Source organism: Gobius niger (assembly GCF_951799975.1).
Source record: "Gobius niger genome assembly, chromosome: 10".
Taxonomy (NCBI): Eukaryota; Metazoa; Chordata; class Actinopteri; order Gobiiformes; family Gobiidae; genus Gobius; species Gobius niger.
This window is the reverse complement of record NC_136861.1, coordinates 30,521,294-30,534,717: the sequence shown is the minus strand read 5'-3', so window position 1 is coordinate 30,534,717 and position 13,424 is coordinate 30,521,294. Positions and strand designations below refer to the sequence as shown.

Below are 13,424 nucleotides of genomic sequence, written 5' to 3'. Positions count from 1 at the left end.
GAGGAAAATACTTTAGTTTACATTTTTAAACTCCATATAGTCCCTTTAAACCTAGCTCTATCCATTATTTAGATTCCGTTGTTAAAAATATTGGCAATTCTATACATTTTTATGCATAAACTGCCTAATTTTGACAACATAAAATGACAGAAACCATGCAATTTGTTTTATTCCACATATTTATGCCAGTCATCTACAGCAAAGTTTTAATATTGACAGTATGAAAATCCAGAGCCTTTTAACAACATGGCAGATTCACACATGTATGCTGTTCAATTGAAACACGTGGCCATGTTTTACATAATAAATCTCTCTAGTGCCACCTCAGAGAAGTTTCCCACTGCGGCTGCTACATTTGTCGTCCACCTCTTGTTTTCACGGCGACCTCTTGTTCCCCGCAGCGGCCAGTGAGAGCGACTACCCGGCAGGGGAGATCGTGCTGGACCCGGGTGACGGCTCCGTGGGCGGGGACGACAACGGCAGCGTCGAAGGGATGCTCGCCGGGATCACCCTGGTCGGCTGTGCCACCAACTGCAGCGTCGCCCGTAGCAACTGCTCTTCCCGCACCGATACACCCATCCAGGACAAAGGCCAAGGTACAGCACGGTCAGATTTATCGTGACTACAGGAAATTGAATCCAACTGCCTGTGTCCTTGTGATGTTATGGCATTTTATTATTTAGACAAAAAGGATCCAATAAACCAAAAAGCCATGGAGCCACTCTTTTAGAACTCCTTTCTTTTGGTTCACTGACCTTTCTTTTAGCTTTGTTTGAACCCTGTTGTAATGGTTACTCGTCAATAACTACCTGGAGTTGGGTTTCTATTGGATAGTGTTTGAAAAATCCTGCATATTCGATCTTGCAGGGACTCCCTTGACAAAGAGGTTTTTAATCTCAATGGGACTTTCCTGGTTAAACAAAGGGGAGCACCATCTGATGTCATGAGCTGGTCCAACCCTTGTGTTTGTATAAAGTCCAGACAGCTTCACATAGACTCTTTCACAACCTTTTTTACACTTAAATTGCCTGCACTATCAATCTGTTTTTTTTAAACGCTGTATGATAATAGCTGGTTGCAAATGCTTTTGCACCTGTTCTGTCCGCAGAGGTTTGTTGTTTTATTAGTTTGGGATTTTTTTACTGTTCTCTACATATGACACTTGAGAATCATAAGTTGAGTGGAGCCACACCGCATTTTACCCAATAAACAGAATAAAATACAAGCTTGATTTGAATTACTGGGACAAAACATCGGATTGCCATACTTTTTGCTACAATACAGTATCGATACTTTATCAAGTATCGCAAAACTTTCAATACTTGTGTTTGGAGGGATTTTTATCCTGCACTCCTTTGTTTTCCAGTAACAGTTACACAACACTTTGTTACATTTTGTGTTAATGCACTTTTCTATCTTAACACTTCAGTGAATCTCAAATGGCATTTGGTTTATAATGACATGACTGTTTTCTTTTTACACATTTTAAGATGAACATACTACATTCCTTACTGTACCACAACATGTATCGGATCAGCCCGAGTATCATGACTAAAATGTATCATCCAGTCCTATAAAATTCTACGGTTCCAAAAGTATAAACTAAAACCTAAATAACGTGTGACATAGTAACTTAATAAACAGTCGAACTTATCTGAAAACATCCCCTTCTTTCTCATATGTGTGGCAGCCCCTGTCGCCCCGCCTTCCAGTGCTAAAATGCACCCGGCCCAGTCTGCGGAGGAGGCTACAGAAGCCACAGAGGCCCAAGGGTCCACACCCAACCAGACAGACGCGGGCTCCGGACCGCCTGGGCCCTTCACGGAGCACGTGTTCACCGACCCCCAGCCGCGCCCCTCGGACTCCAGGTATTAGGCTTGGATATCAAGAGCGTTATTATAGCTTTGTCTGATGATGCAGAATACAATTCAAATAGCATAAAGAGGTCTGAACTGTATTACTTAACTTAATTTCTCCTTTGTGAGATCAATAAAGGTTAATCTTATCTTATCTTATTTAATTATCCCATCAGGGGCTCAGACCGGTCCAAAGAGGAGACATCTAATTCAACTGATGGCGAACACGGAGGCGACGAGGCCAAGAACTACACCAGTGTCGCTCCGACCATGTGGTTAGGGGCGCAAAATGGCTGGTAAGAGTTTGATATTTGAAAAAAAAATTAAAAAAGTAAAAATAAACGAACATGTTAATAATCATCTGTATTCTTCTCTAAGGCTGTATGTCCACTCAGCAGTTGGGAACTGGAAGAAGTGTCTCCACTCCATCAAACTCAAAGACTCGGTGCTCAGTTTAGTGTAAGAACATCAATTCATTTCATATTTAATGTCTCATGAAATCTTCACCCTATATGTCTCTATATTCCCACAGTCATGTCAAAGGGCGAGTGCTGGTCGCTCTCGCCGATGGGACCCTGGCCATTTTCCACAGAGCAGAGGGTAATTGCAGTTCCTTGTACATTTATTTTGTTTCCCCTGCAGTTGTACACAGCAAATATACACTATCCATTATCACCAGCGCATAGTTAGCATAATTATAATTCAAGATGTGTGATATTGTTTTATTTCCTTATTGGAAATGGGAACAAGATGCGACGAAGTGGTAGAATTTCCATAAATGCCGTCATACTGTACATAAGTGCCATGAGCGAGTTCCAATAGGCAAAGGAATGTTTTTGGCTAACTTCCTGTTGACCAGTGAAGCTGCTTCCTGTCCACATTTGAATGTAAATAGAGCTGAACAGTCCCACCCACTCCCAGTCAAAACAAAATGAAATAAGGTTTAAAAGATGGAAGAAAACTTAAATAAACATCAAGTGTGTTTCATAATAATTGTGTTCAGACTGTGGTGCTATTTGACCGTTCGTAGCGTTAGCCTTTAGCTTCAAGGCTAAAACATTGACTTTAATTAACACAGACTAAAATGTTTTACATGTTATAAGTACTTATCCAACAACTGCTTTCTGCTACATATTTTTGTTTTACATTTATTTATTTCAACAAGACATGGCTGACTCTCCAACAAACAGGAAACAGTTATTACCCTAGGAAGTTAGCATAACATTTCGTCCACATGATCTAGCATCTGTCATGGCATCAAAAATTCTACTTTTCTTTATGAAATGACCGTTTCGCCATTGTAAAACTTTTATCAAGTCATACTGTTGGCATTATTTTACCCAACAGAGTAATAATTACAAAAAAACTTTCATTAAACCACTTATTTTTACACAGTTGTATTATTGTTGCCTCACTTAGGAATGCTTAGAATTTGTTCTGTGACCCTCATTTTGATTTTATTTTGCTTTTGGACAGACGGTCAGTGGGACTTGTCCAACTACCACCTGATGGACCTGGGCCGACCTCACCACTCCATCCGCTGCATGGCTGTGGTCCACGACAAAGTGTGGTGCGGCTACAAGAACAAGATCCACGTCATTCAGCCCAAGAGCATGCAGATCGAGGTAGGCTGCAGCAAAACGAGGGTCCAGAATCTTCCGGGCATAGGTTCAAATATCTGCATCCCTGATTTTGCAGAAGTCGTTTGACGCTCACCCGCGCAGAGAGAGCCAGGTGCGGCAGCTGGCCTGGATCGGAGACGGAGTCTGGGTGTCCATCCGCCTGGACTCCACCCTGCGCCTCTACCACGCACACACACACCAGCACCTCCAGGACGTGGACATCGAGCCCTACGTCAGCAAGATGTTAGGTAAGGATTGTGTTGGCCGGGAACATATTGGCTACGCTGACCCAACCATTTTATAATCTTTCCACTTGAAGATACTGTCATTTATTGAAGTAGTCCCATTTGAAGAGTCTCCTAAACACACAGCTCTCTACAGGACATACATCTATTGTTATCTTCAAACTCTCTCCACATTCAACATCATTATTCACTGCCTGTTTGTCATGCAGGTACTGGGAAACTAGGCTTCTCCTTTGTGCGGATCACAGCTCTTCTGATCGGAGGAAACCGCCTCTGGGTCGGCACTGGAAATGGCGTGATCATCTCCATCCCTCTAACAGAGAGTAGGTGCACAGTTTAATACGGTATTAGTTCTTACATGTTCCTTAAAACGGCAGATTTACACTATTTCTCTGTAATTCTTATATTATCTAATGTTTACATAAATACTTATTGAATAACAATTACTACATTTTATCAAAACCACAAAAATGTCTTCAAGCATTTCTAAATTTAAAAGAAAGTGAATGTACAGTACACTTAGAAATGTACTTCAAAAACCTGTGGTGTATACAATTTTAAAGGGGGGGGGGGGGTGTTTTGCACATTTGACTATTTTTGGAGTTGTGTTTCAAGCGCATCTTTGTGTTATCTTTGGATCTTCGGTAGCAGCGTGGCTGGAGCTCCCAAACAGCTACTTCTGTTCCTAAAAAGCTCCTCTTTTTCCAAAAGGTTCCACCTGAACGTGTCAAGGAAATGTGCTTTCCTCACATGTCTATGTCTTGACAAGCTTAATCCTCTCATTGCAGAGTAAAACCACTGACTATTGCTTAAGTACAGCCACACGGGACACCAGTTTCCTCTTTATTAAAAAAAGCTGCGAAGGGAAGCAGGAGAGGGGGGGCCTGTCAAGTTTTGGATGTGAAAATTAGAGACATTTTCGGGTGCCTGCTGCGAGCTGTTTCGCCACCCCATCCAAGCTCTAAAAGGGGTAAATTACAGCAGTGCGAACCTTGCACTGCAGGCGGCAGCTCCAGCTAATGCTGTTTCGAGGGGAAGAGGAATTTGTTTTTTTTGTTTTTTGTGATTACACAGGAGGAAAGAGGGCTAAAATGCGGCCAATGCGGTTGTATCGCAGCGGTGAGAGGGGCTTATGGCGAGATCCTTTGAAAATCAGGAGGTGAAACTACTGTATATTTTGTTGACCAATTTACCGGTTGATCTACGTTCCCACTCTCACCTATCATGAGATTTGGGTAATGACCGAAAGGACGATATCACAGATGCAAGCGGCCCAAATTAGTTCACTTCGGAAGGTGGCTGGGCGCACCTTCAGAGATGTGGTGAGGAGCTCAGTTACCCGGGAGGAGCTCGGAAAAGAGTCGCTGCTCCTTCACATTGAAAAGAGCCAGCTGAGGTGGCTCGGGCGTCTATTCCGGATGCCTCTAGTCGCCTCCCTCAGGAGGTGTTCCAGGCATGTCCTATTGGGAGGAGGCCTCGTGGAAGACCCAGGACTGGAGGGGCCATGTCTCTGAGGTGGTGTCGCCTCGGGGTCCCCTCAGAACAGCTGGAGGAGGTGTGTGTGGATCGGGAAGTTTGGGCATCTCTGCTGAGACTGCTGCCCCCGCGACCCGGCTCGGATAAAGTGGAAGAAAATGAATGGATATATGTTTTAGACCAATATTACATTTTCTAACAAACACAGTGTAATATTGTGATAAAGATGTGTTTTTTGCACAAAGCATAATACCCAATCTTTAAAACAATAAGAACATGTTTTTGTCCTACACCCTTACAGGGTGCCAACGAAAGTCACTATGCTTCAAACTGGCCTTACAGATCCATGCAAAGAAAATAGGCTGAAATTTCATGTCAGATTGTATAAATGTGAGGATGCCACAGTCTCAGATTGAGACTTTGTTGTATTTTCATAAGAAATTTCCAAAAGAAAAATCCGCAAACATTGAACCTCAATCTATTTAAAGAACTTAATCCATTATCATATATTTTTCCAAATCGACACGTTGATTTCCCCCCATCTAAAGTAAACACCTAAAACCTCTTTAGTGGCCCACATATGCTCCTTCCTTCTTCCTGTCCTCTGTCCCATTGTGTGACTGTTACTGTAGCCTCTCCTCTGCTCTCCTCTCCCTCTGCCTTCTCTTAGCCGTGGTCTTGCACCGGGGACAGCTCCTGGGTCTCAGGGGTAAGTGGGAACGCTCTCCTGCTCTTCTGATCCACCTTCTCCTCTCTGTCACACCTCAGCTCTCCCTCATGTTTTATTTTTCAGTTTTGCCAATGGTATTTTGTCATGGCTTGTTTATATTTGGTCATGCATGTTATTAATATTAAGCAGACGGTCATAATGATTTGCCTGGTCGATGTATTTGGATTTGTTTTGTTCATTATCTTCTCATTTGGGGTGTGATATTGTCTTACTTTTAACGATTTTTTTTTACTTTTACAAAAAGTTTTTCATATAACTGATTGTAATCTTTCTATTTGGTTCTACCTCTCAGCCAATAAAGTGTCTCCCACGTCCTCCGGGGGGGTGATCCATGTGTACGGGGACGACGGCTCAGAGAAGAGCACCGGCAGCTTTATCCCATACTGCTCTATGGCACAGGCGCAGCTCTGTTTCCATGGACACCGCGATGCCGTCAAATTCTTTGTTTCTGTCCCAGGTATTGATATTGCATTTTTTTCTCGTTGTTTGCTTAACGACCTGTGATTGGCTACAGTTGAATATGCATCATTTCTTCCAGGTAATGTATTGGCCACGCTGAATGGCAGTGTGCTGGACAATCCCTCCGATGCCCAGGGGTCCGGGGCCCCCGCAGAGGCCGAGACACAGAGCGTTCAGAATGTACTGGTGCTGAGTGGTGGAGAGGGCTACATCGACTTCCGCATCGGTGAGAAAACATTTAACTTAACTGTTTCCAAGTCAGTAATAAAGATGATACAACCAGGGCTTTAGTTGTCAGTGATCAACCTGGAAAATATAACTAGATTTCAAATAATTTCCTCGGTAGCCATTTTGAAGGGTTGGATTTTGTTTTGGTAAAGACACAGCTAAATTATTGGCATCTTGTGTCGGGTGACCAGATTTTCCACTTAAAAACGGGGACGCAATTTGGGAATTTGCCGCAGGAGTGCTAAATCTTAACTGTCTTGTCCCACGGAGAAGGATAAAACTGTTGACGTCTTATAGTAATGACATGCACCAACCACATAGATAGATAGATAGATAGATAGATAGATAGATAGATAGATAGATAGATAGATAGATAGATAGATAGATAGATAGAGAAGAAAGAAAGAAAGAAAGAAAGAAAGAAAGAAAGAAAGAAAGAAAGAAAGAAAGAAAGAAAGAAAGAAAGAAAGAAAGAAAGAAAGAAAGAAAGAACAGAGGTGAGCAGTAGGCTCGGAACAGAGCCAATTTCACCTGTACAGAGCAGAAGGAGAATGTTCGCTTGTGCGCTTGAACAACTGGGACAGAGACTGAGTAAAACTGGGACAATTCAGTGGTTTTGGAGAAATCTTTTGGGACATGGGACAATGGGACTGTCCCGGGTAAACTGGGACGTCTGGTCACCCTGATCTTGTGGCCAGTGAGAATTAATGATAAGCTCAGGACATGATAAACTCACTTTAGAGAAGTCACACATCACTGTTCTGTTTGATTTTGACAATATTTTTTAAGAGTACAAAATTATTGATCCACTAAACAAAAAAGCATATTCCTATTGTATAATTTGCTATGTATGATATGTACGTGATACAATATATTTACATTACATTAACTTGATACTTCAAGGATCATAAGGAACTACAGTACTTTTCTGAATGTACAAGTCTAAAAGTTATAAACGAAATGTAAAACAGTGTGGCATGAGAGCAAAGACACATTCATGCAAGGCCATTTTAAACCTTTTATTATGTCAGAGTGTTGAACTGGTTTATGATCATCTCCATTATCTCTCTGTAATTAATGACCCCATAAACACGAAACAAAAGCTTGAACAAAGCAAAGCAAAAATGACTGTGTTTGACCCTCAGGTGATGGAGAGGACGAGGAGACAGAGGAACCAGACACCACACAGACTGCAACGGAGCCCAAGCCGTCCCTGTGCAAAGCCGAGAGGAGCCACATTATCGTGTGGCAGGTGTCCTATATCCCAGAGTGACATACTGTTCCCAATTTACAACTTTCAACAGACTTTACCCCTTCGTCCTTAAGGCTTCCCGCGCTCCCGACCCTGTATTTAACTGTGTAACTATCATACAGTACCGCCCCGCTCCCATAACCTTGTAAGTTTAATGCCTTGTATTGTAAAACGAAAAACAAAAGTAATCCCTTCTTGGACCTTGTAACCTGCCTGTCATGCTGTTGGTCCCACGCAGGGCATTATTCCAGAGCCTTGTTCCTAGCCTAAAACTACCTCCCCCGATGTATCTTAAACAGGATTCTCAATCTCCCTGGTTTGTCCTGCATCCAGTCCTCTTCCTCCATTTCCGTTGCTGTAAAACTTCACATTCTTCTCATTACAAATACCCATAGTGGGTTCAGAAAGTTTTCAGACCTCTTTAAATTACCGTATTTATTTATTATGTCTCGAGCACCTTTTCTATTTATTTAAAAAAAAAAAACACACACACACACATTCTACACTCATTCATTAAAAGGTTATGAAAAAAGAAAAATAAGACATTTCTGAAACTGAATATAGTTATTCATGTAACTTTCTGGTCAAAACACTAGCAAGCACTAGTTCAACACACACTTGGAAGGCTAGCAGGTTGATGTTCCTGCACTGTATGACTTGTATAAGTCCGTCTGAAAATTCACAAGCTAGTGTTAGCTAACAGTAGCTAGAGCCTGTCATTTAGTCACACCCGCGTTTAAAGTAGAAAAAGGTAAAGGAACAAAATAAAAACAGCCTTGTAATGATGTGAAATATAAATTGATGGATGCGTCTAAAAATGTAGCTGCTAGCGGTTCTGAGTTATGAAGCTATTTGATGTCAGTCGTAGAAGTATGAAAAACTATACAACTCCAGACCCATCCCATAGATGTGATGTCATAGCATAGCAACAGCATGGCAGTTAGCATTCCACCATGGCAACAGCAGCAAATCGAGTGGCAAGTCTGCAATGTTATTTTTTGATTTGCCTCTCGATTTGCAATGTTGAAGGTTCTATTTCGGTCTAGATGTTAATAAGTGTATACCCTCTGTAATAATGGTGCAGTTTTTTAACTCTCAGTTAATGACGGTTTCTGAAGGGGGTTCGGTTCCATTTACAGCTCATGATACACAAAGGTGCTGCCTTTTTTTAAATAAATGAAAAAAAATATTGTAACCTTTTCCAGAATCTGACTTCACACCATTGGAATACAGGGTATGTTTACTTCCTGAACCCACTATATGACCCTTTATGTACAGATTTGTTTATAACAGAGCTCAAATTTCCCAATGCAAGCCCGTATTTATAGACACAATAAATCACAATTATTTAAAAAAGAAACCAAAAACTACCAATGAAAAGAATGTTCTAGGCAAAAGCTCTACCTAAGAGTAAAAGGTAACAAGTGGCTGCATTTGATTTGCTCAAAACACTATGTGAATAAGATTATCTATGACACACCAAACTTTAGTGAGATTTTTTTCCTCGAGTCATGTGACAGGTTGGTGGGAAGGCGGAGGAACAGGGGTGAACTGTCACTTCTTTGTACAGGATCAAGGTTTATTGTAAATTGACGTACTCAGCCCATGTTGAAAATGTATGCATTGACTCCATGGATTAAATATTAAACAGTTGTGTGCTCAACCAGAACAGTTTTCTGTGGTTATTGTGTAGAGCTCAGGATCACAGGTTGGAACAAAAACAATGCTTACTTATCATGCAATTATTTCAATCATATTTATTGCAATTAGAAAAAGAATACAAATATTTGCTGGTTTTACATTCAAATAGGCCATAGGAAGCACAAAAGTACAGTTTTAAAAGGACGGTGATATGGTTAACACTAGCATCGTTGCAAGCTCGCACCGATCGACCCTTTCATTGTAAACATTGGAGGTGGTGGACGGGGGTTTAGCCGGTCAGTGAGTGGCAGGAAGTTAAATGCTATACATTGTAGCTGCAGCGGATGTGACTGATGACGTAAGCAGGAAAAGGGTCAGTTAGAACCACCCTTTTTTTTTAACAAAGCCTTACTCAAAGGTTTTGGTCCAATTTCAATTCATCACGTAATGATAAAATGGTTATGGGATGTAATAGTGAAAAGCCAAGAAAATACTATCCAATGTTTTCTGTGAATTTACACTTTACACTGGGTTAGTAATCTTATGAAGTAAAGAAGAATAACAGATGTGTCCCCTTTACATGAGTCATTATTATGAACGTAATTCTAGTTACTATTTAGCCTGGCCAGCTAGAATACACGTTTGTCCTATTTTTTTCAAAGACGTCCTGCTTTTGAACAGAGCCACAAAGCAGGAGTGGATGGCTGCCCAGGCAAGTAATTATTTAGTCTGCATCATTTTGGATTTTTCTGAAGCGCTGCTATTGCAAAAACAGTTGCAATTTATTTTGTAAAATGGCAAGATTTTGAGAAAGGACTGAGCAAAAGCAGCGGCAAAACTCACACAAGAATCACAAGCATTTCAGTTTGAGGAGGTCAAGACTACAGGTCTAGCTGGTTATTTACATAATATATATGTTTTGGTTTAAACATGGTTTATGCCCAGTTTAGACATAATCTAGACCCTATTAAGTGCTGCTTGATTTTGATCCAGCTCTTGTGGTAAATCTTTTATGAGGTGATACTTGGTGTGAAAAGTTTATAAAGCACTGGCATAGACGACAGAGATGTGTCTAATGAATATAGATCCACTGAACTTGCAGATGGTTGGTAAACAGAGCAGTTAGCTGTATATCCAGTTGGTGCTGCAGACGTCCCAGCTGCTGAGCTCCATCTCTTGGAACCACAGAGAAATTTCCCTTTGCGCACTCTCCACAGAATCACTGCCATGGATCGCATTCCTGCAAAACCCAGTATTTCTTGTTGTGAAATGCAACAATGGTAAAAATTATCAATACAACAGGATGAATTTAACGGAGAACCTTCCACTCTTTAATATCACAGAAGCAAGTGCACTTACCTTCTTACTACAACACCGTTATCTCCTCTGATTGTCGCTGGCATAGAGTCGGACGGGCTCGTCTCTCCCATCATTTTCCGTCCAGTCTTGATAACATCTAAGCCTTGCCACACCTGTACAACACATCATGGACAGTTATAAATGTTATTAAGGAGCAAAGGTTGCCCATGTCAACTTTGCTGAAATCAAAAGGAAAACCCACTCATCTTACCATTGCAACAATTGGCCCAGAGCTCATGTCCCTTACGAGTCTGTTATAAAATGGCCTACTCCTCAGGTGCCAGTAGTGTTCTTTCAAAAGCTCCTCTGACGCCTGTCGTAAGGTAAAGAGTCTCAGTTTAGAAATTATCGTCGCTTACAAAGCGTATGCTCCGAGCGCCATTTACCATAACAAGCTTTAGCGCCACCAGTTTAAACCCTTTCTTCTCAAAGCGATGGAGGATTTCTCCCACGAGTCTCCTCTGCACTCCATCTGGCTTGACTGCGATGAAGGTGCGCTCGTTCACACCTGTCCATCCTGGTGACAAATGTATAATGACAACAGTTAGACAACAGTCTATGAGGGAAAACCATGCACGTCACACACACAGGGTTAATCTATAAAAATGAATGAGCATTCTTCACAACACGGCACTGAGTTAGACCAAAATCTGGAATCCGAGCATTTTCATAGCATTTTGATTTTGTAATCTTACAAACAATAATTAGTTAAAAAAAAAATTTGGCGACGCGTAAACAAGCAGCAGCTTCCCTCTCTCTTGGTGCAGCAATGTTTTTTGCCTTTTTCTACAAACCTAATTTGCTGTTTCTTTGTTCCACATTGCTTCACTGGATACTATTGCCCATCTTTGCAGTGTTTTTGTGAGGTTCAGCTGATTTCTTTTTACTGCAGAGAGTCCGCACTGAAGCCATGAAGTAAAACATTTTTTTAAAGTAAACGAACAGCTAGTTTATGAGCTAAACACATTCGAGACCTACACATTTCTGAAACACTGAAGAGGCACCAGGAGCCCTCCAACACCTGCAGCACAGTGGCACAGTGGAGGCGTCACAAGAGGCGCTACAGGAAACAAAAAAGGGACAACCGAGGAGGTATCCAGGCAAGACTCACAGCTATGGTAAATGGTCTCAACTTATATAGCGCTTTTCCACCTACATTTGGCACTCAAAGCGCTTTACAGCAAGGATCCACTCACCCATTCATACTCTCATTCATACACCAATGTACACAGACACTGGTGGCAATGTGGGTGAAGTGTCTTGCCCAACGACACAACGACAGTGTGCACCTTCAGGAGGTGGGATTCAAACACCCGACCTTCCGATCATGAGACGAGCCGCTCTACCATCTGCGCCACTGTCGCTAGGCCACACACGCCTTCAGTCGCTACAATTGCTCTTCCCAGAAGATGGTGAAAGACAGTTGTGGAGCGGTGGGAGCTGCACAGAAAGTAGAGGAGGGAGCTGACCAGTGCAGGACACCATGCTCTGAAACAGGGACAAACCCAGGAGGCGGTGCACCGCGTCAGAGGAGCACTGAAGGCAGCCAGGTTTCCTCCGGGTGCTCCGCTTTCCTCTACCTCCAAAAACATGCTGGTCAGGTTAGCCCACAATGGCGGCGTGCTCAGTCGCAGCGGCTCAGGACTAACCCAACACCTGAGCATAATTTCACAACGACAAAAAAAGCACTTAGCTTAAAAAATCTTGACATGCCTAAAATTAGATAAATGATTCTGCAGATGAGTTACAAAAAGAACATGATATAATAATTATGTCAACAAACATGGAGGTTTTGCAACAGATTCACTCACAATGGAAAGAGTAAGCGATTATTTTGCTTTGTTCAAGTAGAAGTAGAAGAAAAAAATAAATATAAAAATAAAGGCTTGTGTGATTAGAACTCTCAGAAGCACAATTACATCAAAGTAAGTAAATGTGACAAGAATACTACCCGCCTCTGTCAGTAAGAAACAAATCTATCCTATGAGTCAGGCCTCTGCCGTCAGGACAATATTAAATAGATTAGTGCAACACTGAATGAAGGTTTAGTAACTAAGTGGCTTAAAAGGTCATTCATTCCCCCAGTCCCAGACATGCCCATGCGGTCTAGAGAACAGGGCTATTCAAACTGTGACTCCGCGAGTTAGAACACAACAAAACCAGTCAAAGTGAGCAAGTATATGCGCCACAAAGTCACTTTTGAGCCTGCGTTGCCTCTGGAGCCTCGCAGACGCTCCACAACATTAGCTACTTCTGGGGAGCAGCATCGTGGCTGGGAGTCTGACACTTCAGCCGCTGGTAATCTACGGCAGTTTGGTTCAAGGTGAGATCAAAATGTTTGACAATAAAATGTAAGAAAATATGACAAACATATCTGTACCAACCTGACTTGAAAACATGTGCAAAGAACGATAGAAGTAAACCAAGCATTGTGGCGCACAGGCGGCAACAGTTGGAGAGGTCTGGAACACCGCGCACTGGAGTCTGGAGCGGCGCGTCCAGTTCCGCCAGGAGCCACTTCACAGTAAAATACACCAGCAAGAGCGCAAAAGGACA

At 42.0% G+C, this 13,424-nt stretch overlaps 2 protein-coding genes and 1 long non-coding RNA gene across 12 annotated transcripts in view; 1 reads left to right on the top strand and 2 right to left on the bottom strand.

Moving 5' to 3' along the window:
- LOC306969560 overlaps positions 1–470 on the bottom strand; it is a 1,103-nt gene extending 633 nt beyond the window's left edge. Inside the window, exon 1 of the long non-coding RNA XR_013793336.1 lies at positions 367–470. This is a non-coding gene — a long non-coding RNA (uncharacterized lncRNA). The remainder of the gene's footprint in view (positions 1–366) is intronic.
- The window catches only part of mapk8ip3 (mitogen-activated protein kinase 8 interacting protein 3), a 31,590-nt gene extending 23,538 nt beyond the window's left edge, over positions 1–8,052 (top strand). For all 10 annotated transcript variants that reach the window (XM_079565209.1, XM_079565213.1, XM_079565211.1 and 7 more), the window contains 12 exons: positions 402–596; positions 1,691–1,868; positions 2,033–2,152; positions 2,235–2,315; positions 2,389–2,456; positions 3,333–3,481; positions 3,555–3,726; positions 3,933–4,046; positions 5,870–5,908; positions 6,222–6,386; positions 6,468–6,614; positions 7,762–8,052. In XM_079565209.1, coding sequence (XP_079421335.1) covers positions 402–596; positions 1,691–1,868; positions 2,033–2,152; positions 2,235–2,315; positions 2,389–2,456; positions 3,333–3,481; positions 3,555–3,726; positions 3,933–4,046; positions 5,870–5,908; positions 6,222–6,386; positions 6,468–6,614; positions 7,762–7,889 — 1,556 coding nt within the window. In that variant the 3' untranslated portion in view covers positions 7,890–8,052. The remainder of the gene's footprint in view (positions 1–401; positions 597–1,690; positions 1,869–2,032; positions 2,153–2,234; positions 2,316–2,388; positions 2,457–3,332; positions 3,482–3,554; positions 3,727–3,932; positions 4,047–5,869; positions 5,909–6,221; positions 6,387–6,467; positions 6,615–7,761) is intronic.
- Positions 8,053–9,637: 1,585 nt separating this feature from the next.
- Positions 9,638–13,322, bottom strand: nme3 (NME/NM23 nucleoside diphosphate kinase 3). Its single transcript, XM_079565435.1, has 5 exons — positions 13,253–13,322; positions 11,255–11,385; positions 11,080–11,181; positions 10,869–10,981; positions 9,638–10,749 (listed from the first exon to the last, which is right to left on the bottom strand). Exons 1-5 carry the CDS (start codon positions 13,296–13,298, stop codon positions 10,632–10,634), a joined length of 510 nt encoding a protein of 169 aa, XP_079421561.1. The 5' UTR covers positions 13,299–13,322; the 3' UTR covers positions 9,638–10,631.
- Between the last annotated feature and the right edge of the window lie 102 nt (positions 13,323–13,424).

What these genes read in the sequence shown, in the direction of transcription:
- nme3 (XM_079565435.1), bottom strand. Translation starts at nt 13,298, where the DNA reads ATGCTTGGTTTACTTCTATCGTTCTTTGCACATGTTTTCAAGTCAG. An exon ending in TGGCGCTAAAGCTTGTTATG is followed by an intron (nt 11,182 to 11,254) that starts GTAAATGGCGCT and finishes ACCTTACGACAG; the next exon opens with GCGTCAGAGGAGCTTTTGAA. An exon ending in AACGGTGTTGTAGTAAGAAG is followed by an intron (nt 10,750 to 10,868) that starts GTAAGTGCACTT and finishes TGGGTTTTGCAG; the next exon opens with GAATGCGATCCATGGCAGTG.